Genomic DNA, 22,310 nt, shown 5'->3' on the forward strand with positions numbered 1-22,310 from the left:
TACATATTCAATGCAATCCCCATCAATATACAGATAGTATTTTTGAAAGAACTAGAGCAAGAAATTTTAAAATTTTTATGAAAACAGAAAAGATTCCAAATAAAGCAATTTTGAGAAAACATACCAAAGCTGAAGATACAACAGTCTCAGATTTCAAACTATACTTAAGCAAAACAGTGTAGTACTGGGACAAAAATAGACACATAGATCAAGGCAACAGAATAGAGAGTCCAGAAATAAACCCATGCTTCTATGGCCGGATTATGTACAAAGAAGGAGCTGAAAATACACAATGGGGTTAAGACTGTCTCTTCAATAAGTGGTGTTGGGAAAATGAGACAGCTACCTGCAAAGAGGTGAAACTGGGCCAGCTTCATACCCCTTACCTGAAAGGAAACTCAATATGGATTAAACACCTCGGTGCAGGACTTGAACCCATACACATCTTAAGACTAAACGGAGGCACTGAACTCATGGATATCAGCCTTAGCATTATTTTTGTGGAATCATCCCTTCAGGTAAGGGAAACAAAAGGAAAAATAAAAAATTGAAAGGGGAACATAGCAAACATAACAGACATTTTCCCACAGAAAATAATAGAGGTGGCCACTTGGCACATGAAAAGCTGCTCAGTATCACTAATCCTCAGGGAAGTGCACATCAAAACCACAATCAGCTGCCCCCTCACAGCAGCCGGAACGGCTAGGTCAACAAGACAGGAAATACGAGTGTTGGTGAAGATGTGGAGAAAAGGAAACTCCTCGTCAGTGGGATTTAAATGGGTGCAACCAGCTTGGCAAACAGTTTGGAATTTCCACAATAAAATGAAACACAACAGTACCATGTAGTCCATAATTCCGCTTCTGGGTAGTTCACCAAAGAAAAAAAGCCAGCACGATAAGACATGTGCACCCCCTGGTTCACCAGACTGTTACTCGCTGTACTCAACATAGGGAAGCAATGCAGGTGTCCTTCAACAGATGAATGGATAATGAAGATGTGGTATCTACATACAAGGAACTATCCCTCAGTAATACAAAAGGGACAAATTTGTGATGTTTGTGACAACGTGGATGGACCTAGAGAGTATCATACCAAGTAAATAAGTCCGACAGCGAGACAAACAAAACACGTTACTTATATGTGGAATCTAAATGACAAAATGAACAAACAACAGAAAATAGGGACAGTCTTAAAACTCTAGGGAACAAATTGGTGTTTGTGAGATTGGAATGGGATTGAGAGACAGGTGAAATCATGGAGGGGATTGAGAAGAACAGATTTGCACTTGTTGAATAAATAAGTTACCAGAAGGAAAAGTAGAGCATAGGGAATATGGTCAATAATTGTATAGTTGTGTATAATGACAGCAATTACACTTTTTATGGTGAGCATTTTGTAATGTATGTAATTGTCAAATCACTGTATTGTACATCTGACACTAATATATAGGTCAGTATGCTTCTAGTAAAAGAATGATTAAATGAATGAGTTAATAAATGAATAAATAATAAAAAGTCACCCAATTATCGGTCATCAATGACCCTGAAGACTAAAGTTAGTGCCTATCTTCCAGATTGCTTGTTGTCCTTCAAATCCTCCCTCCCGCTGAGCTCTTCTCAGGGGCAGGCCAGCAGCCACACACATCACCTGACCTCTAATGGCAGCTGGGGCAGTGTAGGAAGGCTTCACCAAAGGCCTATGTGCCTTCAGAACTGATCAACCCTTGGTTGGACCAGGTTCCGGACAAGGGATTGACATTTGGACCCATCCCCTAGAAACATGACTGTGTTTTTGAGAAGGGTGATATTTGTCATTGACCCGGCTTTCCTGTTGGACTTTTCATCCATCATAACCCATGTGGCCAGTCTTTCTGTCTTCCTATAGAGGTAGGGTGTGGATGTGTGTATCTTGCCCAGTTCCTTCCTACTTGGCTCTTCTGATAATTCTTAACTCCACATTAGTGTCCATCTAGTTTGAAGTATTTCTGAATGAACGGGCTGCCATTTCAGACACTTTCTCTATTATTGCCAAAGTCTCGAGTCACAAGGGTCCTCGGAATTTTTTGGTCACATGACCATTCTTCCTCATGAAGTTCATTTACATTTTGGGATCAGTATATAAATAGAGATACATGGTCTGTTTTCTTACCTTACATATCAGATCATTTCCGAGAAATTCAATTAGACTCCCATTTCTTGTGGTTTCTCCCAGTCAAGGTAAAATGAGTGGATCAAAGACTCAGCGGAATTCTTTGCAGAATGAGCCTCTGAGTGAAAATACGAATGTATACAAAAAATTATTCCTGTTCTGTGTTTGTAGAGAAGCAGAAATTTCACAGCAGTGGAGATTTGACCCGAATGCAGGAAGGGCTTTTGAGGTGAGTGACACTTGTAAGGGAGGAAGGGGGGATGTTGGCGATTGTGAGACTGACCTGAAATTAGAGAACAGTTGCAAACCTAGTGCAACAATCGTGTAGTCGAAATTTCCACAAGACAAACCTTTATAAATGCATTCTACCTATTGATCATCTGAAAAACAATTCAGTTGGAAAAAATGGTCAGGGAAAAGCATATGTAAGAAGCCCTGAATGTTATGACTCTATTTGAGTCCTCAGGGAGAACAGGAAGCTTGTTCCACTTTGGAACCTTGCACACAGTGCTAAAAACATACTCATTCATTGAGAATATCCATCATGTAACCCAATAATGATTAACAAACATCAATAGATCATTAGGTAATAAAGAGATCACTTATAATCATTATTCCCTAACAATGTACCTTCCTATTTTGAACAGAAGTCCTTTGGTGGAGAGTGTCTGTGAACGTATTGAAGGAGATCCATGTGGAGAAACCCTGAACCCGATTACAAGTCTTACTGTGCATGAGGGCTGTCCCACTGGAGGCAAATCCTGTGAATGCGCTAAGTGTAGGGAAGCCCTCACAGATGGTTTTTTTCTAGGGACTCTGGGAAGATCTCACCCAGGACTCAAATCTAGTCCCTGTGAGGAATGTGGGCCGGCCTGTAGCTCTGTCTCAAGCCTCAGCACTCAGGTGGGTGCAGACCTTGTAGAGAAATCCTATGAAGGTCAGGACACCGGGAGAGCATCGGAGACATACGCAAAGAGTCTGAGTAGTAAAAAATCTCTAGAGTGCAAGAAATGTGGAAAAGCTTTCACTTGCATTTCTTCTTTTCAGGGTCATGTGCAAAATGACTGTGTACAGAGAGTCCATGCATGTGACGTGTGTGGGAAAGCCTTTATGTGTCACTCTGATCTTACACATCACGTGAGAACTCATACTGGGGAGAGAACCTATCAATGTCAGGAGTGTGGGAGAGCCTTCCAGTGTCAGTCAGGCCTGCAGAAACATGTGAGGACTCACACTCCAGAGAAACTCTATAAATATCAGCCCTGTAGGAAATCCTTCCCTGGCCAGCAGTCCTTTCTAGTACCTAGGAGAAGACACACAGGGGACAGACACTTGGAATGTAAGGAGTGTGGGAAAACTTTCAAGAAGCATCTACAGTTTGAACGTCACATGACCACACACAATGTAATGAAACCCTATGAATGTCGGGAGTGTGGCAAAACCTTCAAGCATCACCCAGACCTGCGAGTACATATGAGGACACACACTGGGGAAAGACCCTATGAATGTAAGGAATGTGGGAAATCTTTCCGAAAGTATGAACATGTTAAACGTCACATGACCACTCACAGTACTGTGAAACCCTATGAATGTAAGCAATGTGGCAGAGCCTTCCGGGATCACACAGACCTGCGAGTGCATATGAGGACACACACTGGGGAAAGACCATATGAATGTCAACAATGTGGGAAAGCCTTCAGATATCTTGGGAATCTGCGAGAGCATGTGACAATACACACGGGGGAGAGACCCTATGAATGTCAGGAGTGTGGGAAAGCCTTCAGGTATAACTCATGCCTGCGAGAACATGTGAGGAAACACACTGGGGAGAGACCCTATAAATGTCAGCACTGTGGAAAAGCCTTCATTCGACACCACACCCTCGTACTACATACTGCGAGAAGACACTCAGTGGGTGGACACTTGGAATGTAAGGAGTGTGGCGAAACTTTCAGGAAGCATCAACCTTTTGAACATCACATGACCACACACAATGTAGTGAAACCCTATGAATGTCAGGAGTGTGGGAAAGCCTTCAGGTATCACAGAGACCTACGAATACATGCGTGGACACACACTGGGGAAAAACCCTGTAAATGTCAGCACTGTGGGAAAGCCTTCACATCTCCTTCAAACCTGGGAGCACACATGAGGACACATGCTGAGGAGAGACCTTTTGAGTGTATAGAGTGTGGGAAAGCTTTCCGTCAGCTGCAAAATTTTGAAAGTCATTTGAAAACACACAGCACCATTAAATCCTATGAATGTAAGAAGTGTGGGAAGGTGTACAAGTTCTCCTCCTCTCTTCGAGCACATATGAAGAAACACCCTGGGGAGAGACCTTGACAAATCACTGCTCCCTTCAAGAACACGTGAGGCTGCACAGTGGACAGTAAGCCTCTGTATGTAAGGACTCTGGTAAGACCTTCCAGTGTCTCGTAGACCTGGGCAGAAGAACCTTATGAATGATCGCTCTGTGGGAAAGCCTTCAGTTGTCCCTCTTCCCTTCGAGAACACACGTGCAAGCACAGTAATGTGAAACGTTACACACTTAAGCACCATGGAAAAGCCTGTCCGGGAATCTGTGAGCAAAGCCACACTGTAGGAAAGCATTTATTTTTCCTTCAAATATTTTTTTATGTTTATTTTTGAGACAGAGACAGAGCGTGAGCAGGGGAGGGGCTGAGAGAGAGGGAAACAGAATCTGAGGTAGGCTCCAGGCTCTGAGCTGTCAGCATAGAGCCAGATGTGGGGCTTGAACTCATGAAACGTGAGATCATGATTGAGCCAAAGTCAGATGCTCAAATGACTGAGCCACCCAGGCATCCCTCCTTTTAAATCTTATTGAAAATGCGAGTCAGTACAACGGAGATGATCCTGAATGCACACAATTTTGGGAAAACTTCAGGTATAGAACTTCATGTATTTTGTTCATGAAAATTCAGGCAGGAGAGAAATCTTTTCATTGTTGTGAATATGGCTTTGACTTTCCAGGTGCCTCTTCCTTGACTGGGATCCCAAGTGTATGAATTCCTAGTTCATCTCACTGATACGAACACTGATGGTTTTAAGTGGCCTTGTTTGTCCTCTGTATCTGTACAACCTAGATGTTACCTCAGACTTGAAGTAATCACATGGTTTTGTACAACATGTCTCTTTCCCATTATAATGTCTTTTGGACCTAGAGGTGATAAAAATGTGTCTATTGTTGGTGTGTACTTAACACCTTTATATACTTTTACAAAAAAATGTCTTGAATTATATACATTCCAAAATGTTCTTGATAAGTTTTCATGATGTTAGACCCCTCATTGTTGAAAGTTCTTTTCTGTCCTCTGTTATGGATACTGGAATTTCCTGATTCTGTGTCTACTCATCTTTTCAGTCTTTGTTATTAAAAGTTATATTTCCACATCAATTTTCTCATTTTCTTCAATTTTTAAAAAATTCAAAAATGTTTATTTTTGAGATCGGGTGAGAGAGAGAGAGAGAGCGCACAAGCGGGGGAGAGGCAGAGAGAGAGAGAGAGAGAGAGAGGGATACACGGAATCTGAAGTAGGCTTCAGCCTCGAGCTGTCAGCACAGAGTCCAACGCGGGGCTTGAACTTACAAACCTCAAGATCATGACTTGGACACCTAACCCACTGAGTCACCTGGACACCCCTTTTTCTTCAATTTTTAAAGTTCTGATATTGGTTTATCTTTCTGGCACTAGTTCTTAGATTGATTTTGTTCCAAATTATGACCCAGAAGAACATCCCTTGTGCAGTTATTTCTTGAGAGTGGATTGCAAGGCCTGGTTAAAGTGAATGGGGTAAATGCTGAAACACCAGCGATGTTCTGGGCTCAAGGCTGTCCACCGATAGCCCTGTGAGATCCAGAGTCCCATGATCTCCCAGGAGTCAGTTCGGGAACAGACCCACTGTAGTCGTCTAGCAGTCTTCAAAACCGCACATCTTCCCTACGTGCTTTCATGTAAACACCGGATGTGTGTGTGGTCTATGTCCGGAGGCTCTTTGTGTTTTCCTCCCGTGCCTTGACATTCTTTGATGTTTATTCCTGGCGAACAGGAAGTAAAGACTATGCAGTTTGCTCCTGGCGCTGTTTCGCTGGCAGAGAGAGCCCTGCATGTCCACTCTAAGTGAGAACTTTTTCTTCAGTGCGCGGGGACATCCCTTTGGACCATGACTCAGGTTTGCCTGCTTATTTCCGAAAGCAGTGATTGTGGTGGAAATACCAGTGGGGTGCTTTCCTCTGGCCCTCAGGGGGTGTCTGGAAAGACCAGTACCCTTGATATCAGCCAGATCAGTCGACCAAAATATGGTATTTGGTAAATTCTGGACATAGGAGCCCCTTAGGTTTTATCCTTAATAGAGGCAAGAAAAAAAAACCAAAAAAACCAAAAACAAAAACAAAAAAACCCCTTGCTGTTTCCATAATGTTCCACAGTTCTGAGGTACCCCAAAGTCATTCCAACTATGGGACGAAATGCTTGTGGTTTTACCCTTGACTATGATATTTGGTCATGTAACGGTATGTAACATCCTATGGGACTGGACATTCAAAGGGAAAAGTATTGCCACCGTGGTACCTTTAAAAGGATTTGCAGGGCACTTGGCTGACTCGGTCAGTAGAGCATGTAATTCTTAGTCTTGGACTTCTGGGTTTTTTTTTTTTTTTTAATTTTTTTTTTCAACGTTTATTTATTTTTGGGACAGAGAGAGACAGAGCATGAACGGGGGAGGGGCAGAGAGAGAGGGAGACACAGAGTCGGAAACAGGCTCCAGGCTCTGAGCCATCAGCCCAGAGCCCGACGTGGGGCTCGAACTCCCGGACCGCGAGATCGTGACCTGGCTGAAGTCGGACGCTTAACCGACTGCGCCACCCAGGCGCCCCTTGGACTTCTGGGTTTTTGCCCCACACTGGGTGTAGAGGTAATGTAAAAAAATAATAAAATGGAATTAAAAAAAAAAAAGGATTTGCAAAAGCATACCCAACCTAATATTTACTGTTTTCCTCCTTTTAAAAAAAAACACATCAGTAAACTATGAAAAATCTTTATTGTTTAGATGAGTGGCATGTAAAATGCCATGGGGAGTCAAAAGGGGACGGGTCAGCATTAAGCTGTCATGAGTTTTCTTTGGATCCAAATGTGGTCTGAAGAATTTGCTCTCAGTGGCAGTGCATGCCAGTAGCCAATAGGGCTTAAGAACAACAGAGCTTGGAGGGATAAAGATGTTATTTATTGCTGAGACGCCTTGGACAGACATCCGTTATCATCTATTAGGTTCTGCCAAGTGAAAGAGGCACTACAGGAAACCGTATAGGGGATTCTGAGCACCTGAGCCTTCTGTTCTTAGGGTGGGCCTGATGCCCTGAAGAGCCTCTTTATTTGTAGTATATTGTCTCATTCCATTCTGCCAGGAGGGTTTGAAAAATACAATTTTATATTCATAGCAGCTACACTACGATTCTGCCAATATCAGTTGAGGATGCTTCCCAGAAAGACGATGGTAGGTGATCCAGTAAAAGAAATGGTTAGTGTCCCCAGATTCCACTCTAGTGCCTCAGAGATAGAGCTGATAAAATGTGTTCAAGGGTCATTTGATCTCCCTGGTTGGTTAATCTGATTACTACTGTCAAAGTTTAGAATTATGTCTCCCTTTTAGAGGAAAGAAATTCTGTCATGATCCTGTTCTAAGAAATCTCTGCCTAATATGTGAATAGAGGAGGAAGAAAGGAGAAAAAGACGGTGAGTTTCTCGCAAATGTCCTGGACAAAAGGAATAGGCTCACAGACAGGAATTTGTTCAGATTTTTTTTAGACACCCCCCCCCCAAAAAAAAATACTGGAACTATATTAATCCTTCCAGGCAGGGGCTGCATTACAGCAGGGGTTTGGGGACCAAGAATGTACTTCTGGTGTCAACAAGGACAGAGATTCATTCCCAATGTGCAGGTGGTTCCACAAGCTGATTAAGACGGACAGCTGGGAAGAGCCCCTGTGGTTCCCTGGAGCCCTGTCACTGGGAATGAGGAGGATATCAGAAAGACCAGGTGGAGGGATGCAGGTGGATGGAGTGCTTACATTTGAAGAAGATTTTTTCCAAAATCCTGGCTCTTTGTAATAATACCAGAAGCTACACTTTTTAAAATTTTTGTGTGGAGAGATTTCATATGCTGTCAGTAAAAAGTGAGAATTTTCTTATTTTATTTTTAAATTTATATCCAAGCTAGTTAGCATATAGTGCAATAATGGTTTCAGGAATAGAATCCAGTGATTCATCCCCTACATATAATACCCAGTGCTCATCCCAACAGGTGTCCTCCTTAATGCCCCTTGCCCATTTAGCCCATTCCCCCTCCCACAACCCTCTCCAGCAACCCTCAGTTTGTTTTCTATATTTAAGAGTCTTTTATGTTTTTCCCCCTCCCTCTTTTTATATTATTTTTGCTTCCCTTCCCCTATGTTCATCTGTTTAGTATCTTAAATTCCACATATGAGTGAAGTCATACGATATTTCTCTTTCTCTGTCTGACTGATTTTGCTTAGCATAACAGCCTGTAGTTCCATCTATGTTGTTCCAAATGGCAAGATTTCATTCTTTTTGACTGCTGAGTAATCTCCATTGTATGTATGTATGTATGTATGTATGTATGTATGTATGTATGTATACGTGTGTGTATATGCACACACCACATCTTCTTTATCCATTCATCTGTTGATGGACACTTGGGCTCTTTCCATATTTTGGCTATTGTCAATAGCTCTGCTATAAACATTGGGGTGAATATGTCCCTTTGAAACAGCACACCTGTAGCCTTTGGATAAATACCTAGTAGTGAAATTGCTGGGTTATAGGGTAGTTCTATTTTTAATTTTTTGAGGAACCTCCATACTGTTTTCCAGAGTGGCTGCACCAGTGTGCATTCCCAACAGCAGTACAAAAGAGTTCCCCTTTCCCCACATCCTTGACAACATCTGTTGTTGCCTGAGTTGTTAATGTTAGCCATTCTGACAGGTTTAAGGTGGTATCTCATTGTGGTTTTGATTTGTGTTTGTATTGATTTGATTTGTATTTCCGTGATGTTGAGCATTTTTTCATGCTCAACTTTGATAAGTTCTTTATAGATTTTGGGTACTAACCTTTTATCTGATATGTCATTTGAAAATGTCTTCTCCCATTCCATTAGTTATCTTTTAGTTTTGCTGATTGTTTCTAAGTTTTTATCTTGATGAGGTCCCAATAGTTCATTTTTGGTTTAGTTTCCCTTGCTTCTGGAGACATATTGACTAAGAAATTGCTGTGGTTGAAGTCAAAGAGGTTTTTGCCTCGTTTTCTCCTCAAGGATTTTGATGGCTTCCTGTCTTACATTTAGGTCTTTCATCCATGTTGAGTTTATTTTTGTGTCTGGTGTAAGAAAGTGGTCCAGGTTCATTTTACTGCATGTCGCTGCCCAGTTTTCCCAGCACCACTTGCTGAAGAGACTGTCTTTATTCCATTGGATATTCTTTCCTGCTTTGTCAAAGATTAGTTGGCCATATGTTTGTGGGTCCATTTCTGGGTTCTCTACTCTGTTCCATTGATCTGAGTGTCTGTTCTTGTGCCAGTACCATACTGTCTTGATGATTACAGCTTTGTAGTATAGCTTGAAGTCTGGGATTGTGATGCCTCCTGCTTTGGTTTTCTTTTTCAGGATTGCTTTGGGTATTTGGGGTCTTTTCTGGTTCCATGCAAAGTTTAGGATTGTTTGTTCTAGCTCTGTGAAGAATGCTGGTGTTATTTTGATAGGGATTGCATTGAATATGTAGATTGCTTTGGGTAGTATCAACATTTTAACAATATTTGTTCTGTCCATGAGCATGGAATATTTTTCCATTTTTTGTGTCTTCTTCAATTTCTTTCATAAGTTTCTAAAGTTTTCAGTGTATAGATTTTTCACCTCTTTGATTAGGTTTATTCCTAGGTATTTTATGTGTTTTGGTGCAATTTTAAATTGAGATCAATTCCTTGATTTCTCTTTCTGTTACTTCATCATTGGTGTATAGAAATGCAACTGATTTCTGTGCATTGACTTTATATCCTGCGCCTTTGCCGAATTCATGGATCAGTTCTAGCACTTTTTTGGTGGAATCTTTTGGGTTTTCCATATAGAGAATCATATCATCTGCAAAGAGTGAAAGTATGTCTTCCTCCTGGCCGATTTGGATGACTTTTGTTCCTTTGTGTCGTCTGATTGCTGAGGCTAGGACTTCCAATGCTATATTGAATAACAGTGGCGGGAGTGGACATCCCTGTCCTGACCTTAGGGGGAAAGCTCTCAGTTTTTCCCCATTGAGGATGATATTATCAGTTGTTCTTTCGTATATGGCCTTTATGGTCTTGAGGTATGATCCTTCTATCCCTGCTTTCTTGAGGGTTTTTATCAGGAAAGGATGCTGTATTTTGTCAGTGCTTTCTCTGCATTTGTTGAGAGGATCATGTAGTTCTTGTCCTTTCTTTTATTAATGTGATGTACCGCATTGATTTGTGGATATCGAACCAGCCCTGCATTCCAGGTGTAAATCCCACTTGATCATGGTGAATAATTCTTTTAATGTATCGTTGGATCCATTTGGCTAGTATCTTGTTGAGAATTTTTGCATCCGTGTTCATCAGTGAAATTAGTCTGTAGCTCTCCTTTTTAGGGGGTCTTTGTCTGGTTCTGGAATGAAGGTAATGCTGGCCTCATAGAATGAGTTTGGAAGTTTTCCTTCCATTTCTGTTTTTTGGAACAGCTTCAACAGAATAGGTGTTAACTCTTTAAATGTTTAGTAGAGTTCCCCTGAAAAGCCATCTGGCCCAGGACTCTGTTTTTTTTGGGAGAATTTTTTTTTTTTAGTGTTTGTTTATTTTTGAGAGACAGAGAGAGAGAGAGAGAGAGAGAGAGAGAGAGATGAGTGGGGGAGGGGCAGAGAAAGAGAGGGAGACACAGAATCTGAAACAGGTTCCAGGTTCTTAGCTGTCAGCACAGAGCGCAACACAGGGTTTGAACTCGGGAATGGTGAGATCATGACCTAGGCCGAAGTCAGATGCTTAACCAACTGAGCCACCCAGGTGCTCCTAGAGATTTTTGATTATTAATTCAATTTCTTTACTGGTTTTGGGTCTGTTCAAATTTTCTATTTCTTCCTGTTTCAGTTTTGGTAGTTATATGTTTCTAGGAATTTGTCCATTTCTCCCAGATTGCCCATTTTATTGGCAGCTAATTGCTCATAATATTCATTTATTACTGTTTGTATTTCTGCAGTGTTGGTTGTGATCTCTCTTTCATTTGTGTTTTTATTTATTTGGGTCTTTCCTTTTTCTTTATGATCAGTCTGGCTAGGGGTTTATCAATTTTGTTAATTCTTTCAAAGGACCAGCTCCTGGTTGCATTGATCTGTTCTACTGTTTGTTTGCTTGCCTGTTTTATTTTAATAGCATTGAGTTCCACTATAATATTTATTATGTCCCATCTTCTGCTGGTTTTGAACTTTATTTGCTGTTCTTTTTCCAGCTCTTTAAGGTGTAAGGTTAGGTTGTGTATCTAAGACCCTTATTCCTTCTTTAGGAATGCCTGAATTGCTATATACTTCCCTTTTATGATCGCCTTTGCTGCATCCCAGAGGTTTGGGGCTGTGGTATTATCATTTCCATTGACTTCCATGTACTTTTTAATTTCCTCTTTAACTTCATGGTTAGCCTATTCATTCTTTAGTAGTATGTTCTTTAGTTTCCAAGTATTTGTTGTCTTTCCATTTTTTTCTTGTAGTTGATTTCAAGTTTCATAGCTCTGTGGTCTGAAAATATGCATGGTATGATCTCAACCTTTTTGTACATTTTGAGGGCTGATTTGTGTTCCAGTATGTGATCTGTTCTGGAGAATGTTCCATGTGCACTTGAGAAGAATGTGTATTCTGCTGCTTTAGGATGAAAAGTTCTGAATATATCTGTTAAGTCCATCTGGTCCAGTGTGTCATTCAAAGCCATTGTTTCCTTGTTGAGTTTCTGCTTAGATGTTCTGTCCATTGTTGTAAATGGGGTGTTAAAGTCCCCTACTATTATGGTATTATCGTCAATGCGTTTCTTTATGTTTGTGGTAAATTGATTTATATATTTGGGTGCACCACGTTAGGGGCATAAATGTTCACAATTGTTAGATCTTGGTGGATGGACCCCCTAATTATGATATAATGCCCTTCTTAATCTCTTGTTACACTTTAATTTTAAAATCTAGATTGTCTGGGGCACCTGCGTGGCTCAGTAGGTTGGGCGTCCAACTTCAGCTCAGGTCATGATCTCACACTTCGTGAGTTCAAGCCCCGTGTCAGGCTCTGTGCTGGCAGCTCGGAGCCTGGAGCCTGCTTCCGATTCTGGCGCTCTCTCTCGCTACCCCTCCCCGACTTGTGCTTTGTCTCTCAAAAGTGAATAAATGTTAATAAATAAATAAATAAAATCCAGATTGTCTGATACAATTGTGGCTACTCCAGCTTTCTTTTGGCAACCTTTAGCATGATAGATGGTTCTCCACCCCCTTACTTTCAATCTGAAGGTGTCTTTAGGTCTAAAATGGGTCTCTTGTAAGCAGCATATAGATGGATCTTGTTTTCTTATCCATTCTGTTTCGCTATGTCTTTTGATTGGGACTTTTAGTCCATTGACATTTAGAGTGAGTACTGAAAGATAGGTATGTATTGCCATTGTATTGCCTGTAGAGTTGGAGTTTCTGATGGTGTTCTCTGGGCCTTTCTAGTCTTTGTTGCTTTTGGTGTTTTTGTTTTGTTTTGTCTTTTCTCCCCTCAGAGAGTCCCTGTTAAAATTTCCTGGGAAGGAAGGCTGGGGGAGGGCAGGGGGGAGGTCTGGGATTCGGGGAGCGTGTGCGACGACCTGACTAAGCAGGAGTTTGCGCTCCTCGGTGGAGGACAGGTAGAGACTGTCCGGGTAAGTTGTCACATAAAGGAAGCTATTTGTAGCCATAAGGCGGCCTCAGGAAATAGCTTCTGAATCCGCGACTCCCTAGCGGGGACGGGGCGGTGGGGGTGGGGGGGAGCTCTGTTGGGGGCAGTCTAGGCGGGCGTGAGGTCGCTCGGACCGAGCTGGAAGACGTGCCCAGAAAGCACGCGTGCAGTGTGACGGTCACGGAGCCGGAGCTGCTCCCGGGGGCTGAGACTTGGACGTTAGAATCCAGCGGAGGTAAGTGTGGGACGTGGGGCCGGGGCTGAGCGCGCGCTGAGGGAGCAGGTGCACGCGCATGGGGTCCTGGGCTGCGATCTCGGGTAAGAAATGCAGGGTTTTCTCACTTTGGAAACGGCGCGGAGAGTTTCACGGGTTTGGCTGTTTCCTGGCCTGGTGCAGACTGTCAGTCTTTGCTTCCACGCTGTTCCCTTCAAGTCGTAAATGGCTGAGATTGCTTTTCTGTTTTTCCATTTCTTTGTGATTGTGACCCGGACCAGGAAGTTCTGCAAGGGGTGTGCTGGGCAATTAGAGCCGGAGAGGCATAGACCACGGAATGGAGCTGGGGTCCTAAAACGATTGCTTTTCTGGGCACCCCCTAAACCCGCTGAGCTTACAGGGGGGACCCACGGTGGACCTGTCACCCAACCAACCTGAGTTCTCTGCTTGGTGAGTCAGAAACTGCTCCACACTGAGCAGTCCCAGGAAGAAAACTTTATTAGCAGCAGATAGAGATCAGTAGATCACAGGAAATAACTTGCAAAGCCCTGACTCCCCGGAGGGAGGGTGGATGGGCTCTTCTGGTTTAGGGCTGGGATGGGTATTTCCATGGGGAAGCCTCGTCACCCTGAGTGGGGCAGGCAGGAGGAGTGCTGGGGGTGGGTCTTAGGGCAGCAGGCCTGTCCCCAGTGTGTGTGTCATGTACAGGAGGCTTTGCTCCTTCTTGGGTAGAGACTTTAGTGTGATAATGAGGTAAAGGTAATTGCCGATCATTCCAGATGTCCCCCCGGTCCATCTGCACAGGCGGGAATCAGAGGCTCCTCAAACTGGTCGGGGAGGTTGGGGCCCTGGAGGTCTGGTGAGGGCAGGTCAGTCTGTTCCAGGGGCGGGTTCCTGTCCTTTGCCTGAGTTAAAAGGACAGCTGGAAAGGACAGCTTAGGGAAACGTGGGGCAAAGTTCTGTGAGTACAGGCCCATCAGCTTGAGGTCTAGCTGGTGACAGACTTGGGAGATGACCTCAAATCTGCGCCTGGCTGAGGACAGTTTATTACAATCAGTTCCAACAGGGACCAGCTCCCATCTCAGGGACCCTCCAGTGAAAGAGAACGAGGCTTGGCTGTTCTGCAGGAGGGGGATGGGAAGGAAGGCCCAGTGTCAGGATCCGACCCCTGCGGTGCAGGAAGGCCTCAGTGCCTCAGGTCCCCAGGGCCTCGTTCTTCAGCTCAGTGGATGCTCAGAGTGTGGGCCTCCCACACTTCAAGGGAGGACAGTGGCCTGGGTAAAGTTTGCGTAGGAAAGGGGCAGTGGTGGACAGGTGGTCAAACCAGTGTCAAATGAAGATTCCCAACTGAGTAAGGAGAGTCCTGCATTGAGGAGAATGATTACAAAGAGGGGCGAGGGGACTGTTGCACTAGGGGCAGGGGTTTGCAGGGGGACGGTGTCTGTGTGTGTGTGGGGGCTGTTGCATTGGAGACAAGGGCTGTGCAGGGGGGCGGGGGGCTGTTGTATTAGGAGCAAGAGATACATCCACAGAGAGGACACTGTGAGCGTAAGACCTGCGAGTGTCTCAAGAGTCGTGTAGAAGGGAGGAGAGGAGGAAAGAAACCAGGCATGAGCAGCTGTGGTGCTGACGTGGAGGTTCCCTGAGGCCAGCCCGTCCCCCTGTCCCCAGGAGGGGCTTTGTGGCTCAGGATGAGGGCAAGCCCACATTCAGGGGTCTGGAGGAAGGAGAGAAGCCAAAGCAAAGCGGGACCAGCCAGCATTCTGTGCCCCTTGGTCCCGGGGACAAGCAGCTGAGCTGATCACAGATGAGGCACAAAGTGTGGGTGTGGGAGGGGTCTGCGCGTGGCCCTGTCGTGGGTGAGCCAGGGGGACTTCCTGTGAGTCTTCTCCTGGTCTGACGGGGGAGGGGCCCTCATGCAGCCTGCTGTTTTCCAGACCCCGACAGGGTGGGGGAGGGAGTGCCTTTCCCTTCCACTGAGGTTTTCCTGGGAGCACAGGGCTCAGGTAGGCGTCTCCATGTCACCTGTGAGCAGGACCTGTCACCCTGTCCAGCTCAGCACTGATGGCTCTGTCCTCCGCCAGCCTCGCGTTGAGCAGGTGTAAAATGCCCGAGTTCTTTCTGCCTCCTTTCTTCCCCTTCAGGGCAGAGGGTGGTAAATGTGTCAGGTCGTTCCTGTCCCTGCTGACCCGGGTTACTGGGGGCTTTATCCAGAGAGCGTCCCCTGGGGAAAAGTGTCTCAGGACAGAACTGTCCTTCTCCATGAGGGTTGGGGGGGGGGGTCTGCAGGGGGCTCCACACCTTCATGCCAGGTGGGTGGAGTCATGCATCAGAGGATTCATCCAAATGCTGGTGACAGGTCCACACAGTGTCCAGAGGTGGAAAACTGTCTTCCTGATCTGTCCCCTGAGAATTGCCGGTGTCAGAGACGCACACAAATTCTGTGAACTGAGACGGGTTCAATTCTAACGGTACCAGGTCCCTGTTCTCTGAAAGGGATAAACAGCTTCCATTCTTGTGAAACCACACAGGGGCCCTAGAGCCGCCCCTCCCACTGTGGCCTTGACCTCAGGGTGGAAGCCGTGATGCTGCACCTGGTTGTCCACACAGCAGCTTGGAGTCCCCGTGTCATTCGGATGACCCAAGTTGCTGGAAGCTGGGGCCTCCTCTGGGCTGGGGACCGGCCACCCCCAAAGCTGGGCCTTGTGGGAGGCGAGGGAAGGTGCGGTGGGGTCTCGCTCACCTGCAGGTGGCCTCCAGCCCCCGGGGTCAGTGCGGACCAGTGGGGAAGGGGCTGGGGCCGCCCTGGAGTGTCTCCCGAGGACCGGTGTTAGCATCGTCCAAGGGGTTGTGGGGTTAAGTGGGATCTGTGGAAACAGGAAGTCTGTGCAGGTCAGACTGAGGGAAGGCTCCTCGGGGTCAAGTGCCGTTGGAAGGGTCATGAACATAAAGCGTGTAGGGTTCAGATCTTAAACTGGGAGGGTTTCCTCTCTGGTGAGAATTGTGGCCCCAGAGGAGGGGGTTCAGGGCGTGTGGAGCTCAGAGTCCAGTCCCCAGGGGTCTCTGGTCCCCTCCTTCCATCCCAGAGGACCGGTGTCGGCAGGGAGAGCTTGGCGCTCATGGGGGGACTGGGTGTCACCCTCTGCACTGGGGTGTCATGTGTGGTGTGGGCGCCGTGGGTGACCAATCTGAGCGGCTCCTGCTCTGGTGCTCGGCCCGTTGTTCCTAGAGAGGCTCTCGCTGCCCTGGGAATCCAGTGTGGGTGACACTTAGGACTTTTGTCCCTTGGCCATACCTCTTTGTGCTGGCAGCTTTCCGTGTCGTCACCCCCCAGCAGGCGTCACTCGACCTGATCTCTGTTGCGGTGCGAGAGGGGAATGTCAGCAGTGCCACGGTGATGTGTGGCTGCCCAGGGCTCGTCTGTGTCTCTCGGGCGGGTGCTTGCGGCTCAGTGTGTCCGGTGAAGCCCTCCGTCCCGGGATGGTGGGGCGTGGGGTCTCCAGTTCATGTTTTCCTTTTGTGGGCTTTGCTGCTGCCGGCAGTGTGGTCTTGTCTCCAGGGTAAGTGCCTCGTAAGTCCTTCTGCGCTGGGGGGACATTGCATGTTGTAGCTTGTAAGTTACATGTTAGCAGGAACGGGGTGCGGAGTGTGAACCACGTGTCGGTTTTGGGTCCCGTCACTTGCGACTTCATGGCGTCCAGCTCGAGTGTGTGACACGGGGTCTCCTGGACGTCACACGTTGGTTTATCTGATTCCTCCAGGGCTGAGCATTTCTCACGTGTGGGTTCCCTCTTCCGTGGAAGCGTTTCCAGCGTGTTGTCTCCTGTATCTCACGTGTCTGCTTCCTGATGGTCTGTTTCCTTCACGTCCTGGACATGTGTCTGTTTCATTTCTGCCTGCTGTGTTTTCTCCACGTCAGGGTGTATCCTTTCTCTGGGTTGTCTGCGTGGATGCACCCTTCGCATTGTTAGTAGACTTGTACTTCCCCGTCTCTTCCTGTGTAGACGACCGTCTTTTGTTCTGTGGGAAAACTCCTCCATCGCTCAGGTCTGATCACACGTGCTGGAACTTTCTGTCCATGTGTTCCTCTTGTTTCCAGTTAAATCCACCCGACTTGGTTATTGTCCGTGAATCTGATGATCCCTTTTACCCTTTAGAAAACCAGTCTTCCCTGGCCCCACGTGTCCTGGTGTCCCTGTCTCTGCCACCACCCTGCGGCACTTGCCGTGTGGACAGCCACTTGCCTAAATCAGGGGCGACTGATGTCTCCCCTTAACTATATCCTCATTATGGGAATCGATGGCAAGTGGGAGATACTTGTCCTGGGAGATAAGAGCATCCCCAAGTGCATCCTCCAGTCCAAGATAGGGAATGTGATCCCATCCGTTATTTCCACAAGTCCGTATTAAGCGTATGGAGTGGGGTACGCTGTGGTTTAAGGAGCGATTTTGAGATCCCAGTCACACAGGATTGGTCAAGGTGATAGTTGAGTCATGCAGTTGTTGGGGAGTCCTTCCCATTTTCCAGATCACAAAATCCTGTGTCCATGGGGTCCTGTCATTATCCCTCTAGAGACACAAGCATGGAGATTGTGTCTACATGAGCTGTATGGTGGGTTCTCTGAAGCTGACCTCAAGTTGTTCAGGATCGGTTTTCAGGACTTGAGGAAATAGGGCAGATTGGTTTTTAATGACTTTAACTCAAGAGAATGGATGATGGGTACCCTAGTTTGGAGAACTGTAGCCAGAAATTTGAGGAAACCAGACGAATTCAGGACCTAGTCTGGTTTCTAAGAAATAGTATCAAAGTCTAATACCTACAAAAATGTGTGACTGAAACATAATTTTTTTCTCTCTGCATTCACTCTTATTTCCAGAGATAGCCAAATCAAGAACAATTCATTTGTAAAACAAGTCCAGTTTTAACAAAATGGCCTACTTACTTACAAAAGTTCAGCAAGAACAGTGATTGCCCATTTCAGGGTTTGTTTGTTTTTTTCTTTCTTTCTTTTTGAGAGCTTGGTTTGCTTAAAAATTTTATAAGGAATTTCTAGATTGAACTTTTAATAGCCCCTTGAGGCCAGAAGACAAGTCAAATATTTTCTTTCTTTTTATATATATACATTAAAAAAAATTTTTTTTAATGTTTATTTTAGAGAGAGAGAGTGAGAGCATGAGCAGGGGAGGAGCAGAGAGGGAGGGAAACAGAATCCGAAACAGGCTCCAGGCTCTGAGCTGTCAGCACAGAGCCCGATATGGGGCTTGAACCCACAAACCGTGTGATCGTGACCTGAGTCAAAGTCGGACGCTTAGCCGACTGAGCCACCCAGGTGCCCCTCAAATATTTTCATTAGACTTGTCTTCAAGTCCTGTAGATTTATGTGGTTTCCTCTTCTCAAGGTCCCCAAACTATCCTGAGGTTTCCTGCACCTGCCTGGTGTTGACTTTCTTTACTCACCTGGTAAAGCTGCTGGAACTCTGTCAGCAAGGCATCAGGCCAGTATTTCCAGGAGGCTTGATTGGTTCCAGTACGTCTACCTTAATTCCTTCATGCTGTCTGCTTATTCTGAGTCTATGCAGGTCTCTGTCAAATCTAACATTCCAGTCAGAGCCTTAGTAAAATAACCAGTGTGTCCAATGGTGTCCTGTTATAAGGAGAATACATTCTCATTGAACTTATGCAAAAGGAGGGAGGGAGTCAGCACTCAGATGTGTAGGAATGTGTTTGCTTGTAGATCAAGATGGCAGCTGCATACATGGGAACTAAGGAGTTAAGGGGGGAATCTGACAGAAGCAAGGCTGCCGAGACTCAGCCAGCATCAGGAAAGGGTCCCAGCTGAGTCCTTCACATGTGCGGATTCACCATGGCCGAGCTGCCATTGCCACCTGTGCCACTCATTGGGAATAGACCTTGGGAACAGAGTGGAGAGGAGAGGAAAGGGGTCATTTGGCCTTACAGGTCCAAATGGTCCAGCCTTGTTCACCCTCAGACCTACAGACCATACCGGGGAGCCCCTGAGATAGAGAAATTTGCTGCCTGGTGAGTAAATATGGTTTCACCTGCCAAAGGGCAAAAAGAAAGTGGCGGGAGTCAGGGATCCCCCTGAAGGGCAAGAGGGGAAATCCCTCATCCTGTTGGGCAAGGGGTGCCCCATAGATGCCCCCTGGGACTTGGGATCCTCACCAAGGAGGAACCTCAGGTGGAGGTTGTCAGCTGCCCAGAGAACACTTAGAGTCAGTCCACCAAGGGAAACTCCCAGAAAATTCCTAGAAAATCCCAGGAGAGGCCGAGTATAGCAGAGGGTCCCTGTGAAGGCCATCAAATGTGGGGCGACCCGATCAGAGGGAGACCCGCAGGTCAGGTGGTGAGAGAATTCCCCCAAGGCAGAACAGAGGAGATGGGAGTTTACTGAATACCCTGCGAGGGAGCAGCGGGCAGGACGGCAAAGAAGAGACCATCTGCCGGGAGGCGGTGCTGGGGGCTACAGTTATGGGGTCACGAGGGAGCATGGGAACCTTTGGAATGCTCCCTGTGTGGGACCTGTGCCCGGTTGTAAGTACGCAGGGGTTAGTTAGGGCCTGTGGCCATTTCGAGGCAGGTCACTCAGGAGCCCGTGTGCATTCAGCTGTGTGCTCACTGTGCCCTTTGCTGCGTATCTTTCCATCACTCAGGCCTGTTGCCTAAAAACGGTCCATACACTGTGATTCTTCCCCCTGTGTTAACGTGAGCGGTGGCTGTGTCCCCATCAATCCCTCAGGGACTCTTCCTTCTGGTGCCCTTTTCCTTGAATTCTGGGCCCTGGGTTAAATGTTTCAGTGGCCCTGCTGACTTCCACGTTTCTTAAGGCCCCGGACTCGTCTTACACCAGGTGTGCCAGGCGCCCGGGCCCTGGCCTGTGTCCGTGCCCAGAGTCCACCTAATCCGGGGAAAGGGTCGTGTCTGCCTCTGTCGGAAGAGAGGGGACTCCAGCAGGCTTCTTGCCCTTGTTCCTTCCAGGGCGAGAGCTCCTCACATCAAGCAGCCCTGGAATCTGAGTGTCCACACCATCCTGACATTCTGGTTCCAGTTCTTGGAGCTGATGACACATAATCGTCTTTGAGCAAGCCAAACGTGTGTTCTCTGATTTGTGTGTTGTCTGAGTGAATATTTCACTTTTCAGTCTGTACAGTACTGGTCTGCTCAGATCTGTCTCAGTGTAAATATCCCAGTAAATTGGGTGTGTGTAAGTCCATGTCAGCTGTTGTCCTCACCCTCTGTTGTGACTCAGGGGTCCTTGGAATGGAGTCAGCTCCCTGCCCGTCACCCTTTATTCTCCCACACACGTGGGTACACATGGAGCTTTGCAGCAATAGAGTGTGTGGTATGTTTCAGGCCTCTGTGGTCTTTGAGGATGTGGCTGTGAACTTCACCCCGGAAGAGTCGGCTTTGCTGGATTGACGTCAGAGGAAGCTCTACAGAGATGTGATGCTGGATACCTGCAGGAACCTGTCCTCCGTGGGTAAGGATGGCTCCATACCTTCACTGGTCTCTTCAGGAGGAGGGAGAAAAGGTCAATATTTGCAAATCATATGAGACTGTACCTAGAATATCCTTAAGGCTTCACTAATTAGTATTAGAAGTAATAAATGAATTGGAAAAGTTGCAGAACACAAATTAATATTGTAAAATCTGTGCATTTCTATAGTTACTACCCACGTAGCTGAGAAATTAAGGAAACATACCCATGTTCAATTAGTTCAAAGACAATAGAATACCATGTTAAAAGTAACCAAGGATGTTGAAACATCTTACTCTGGGAGGTATAAAACATTTAATGAAAGACATCGAAGGTGACATTGTCACGGATCGTATGGACTAATTTCTTTGAAAACGCCCATACTATAAAAAGCCCTCTATGTATTGAGTGCCATCTCTATCAATATACTAATAGCATTTTTCAAAGATCTAGAGCAAGAAATTCTAAATTTGGTATGGAAACAGAAAAGATTCCCAACAAACAAAGCCATTTTGAGAAAGCAAAAAACAGTTCTACATTTCAAACTATAGTAAACAAAACCATATAGTCCTGGCAACAGAAGAAGATACAGAGCTCAAGGCAACAGAATAGAGAGTCCAGAAGTCAAGCCATGTTTATATGGCCAGATTATCTACAAAGAAGGAGCTGAGAATATACAGTGGGGAAAAGACTGTCTCTCCAGTAAGTGGTGTTGGGAAAATGAGACAGCTCCCTGCAAGATGAAATTGGAAAGTCTTCGTACCTCTTACCTGAGAGGAAACTCAGTATGGATTAAACACCTCAGGATAGGACTTGAACCCATACTTGTCTTAGGACAAAACAGAGGCGCTGAACTCATGGACATCAGTCTTAGCAATATTTTTGTGGAATTATCCCTTCAGGTAAGGGAAACAAAAGGGAAAGTAAAAAACGGGAACAGGGACATAACAGACATTTTCCCACCGAAAATACAGAGATGGGCACTTAACGCATGAAAAGCTGCTCAATGTCACTAATCATCAGGGAAATGCACATCACAACCACAATGAGCTGTCCCCTCACAGAAACCAGAATGGCTAGTATCAGAAAGATAAGAAATAACAAGTGATGTTGAAGGTGTGGAGAAAAAAAATCTCGTTGTTCGGATTTAAATTGGTGCAGCCACCTTGGAAAACAGTATGGAGTTTCCACAAAAAACTAAACACAAGTACCATACGTCCATAATTCTACTTCTGGGTGGGTAAACTTACAAAAAAAACGAATGTAAAAAGATATGTGCGCTGTCACATTCCCTGTGGCATCAGTCACTATACTTAAGATAGGGAAGCAACCCAGGAGTCCATCAACAGGTGAACGGATAGTGAAGATGTGGTATCTACATACAAGAGGTATTACTCAGTCATTTGTGACAACACGGTTGGACCTACAGGATATTATTCCAAGTAAATAAGTCAGAAAGGCAAACGTTGT

General features: G+C 45.7%; 1 protein-coding gene across 9 annotated transcripts in view; it reads left to right on the forward strand.

Annotated features, from left to right (window-relative positions):
- Positions 1-22,310, forward strand: part of LOC124523132 (zinc finger protein 791-like) — a 45,840-nt gene that overhangs the window by 20,870 nt on the left and 2,660 nt on the right. For 3 of the 9 annotated variants that reach the window (XR_006964925.1, XR_006964926.1, XR_006964924.1), the window contains exons 3-5: positions 2,215-2,380; positions 2,799-3,054; positions 20,717-20,843. Coding sequence is in view for 5 of the 9 variants with exons in the window: in XM_047094922.1 (XP_046950878.1) it covers positions 2,286-2,380; positions 2,799-4,497 (1,794 nt within the window). In the remaining 4 variants the exon portion in view is untranslated. Of the gene's footprint in view, positions 1-2,214; positions 2,381-2,798; positions 4,834-20,716; positions 20,895-22,310 lie in introns of those variants that run through there. The other 6 variants (XM_047094922.1, XM_047094923.1, XR_006964927.1 and 3 more) reach the window with 5 other exon arrangements.

The sequence above is a fragment of the Lynx rufus genome, unplaced genomic scaffold (genome assembly GCF_022079265.1).
Source record: "Lynx rufus isolate CCGP_SWC_20201006 ecotype Redwood Valley unplaced genomic scaffold, mLynRuf1.p SCAF_4, whole genome shotgun sequence".
Lineage (NCBI taxonomy): Eukaryota > Metazoa > Chordata > Mammalia > Carnivora > Felidae > Lynx > Lynx rufus.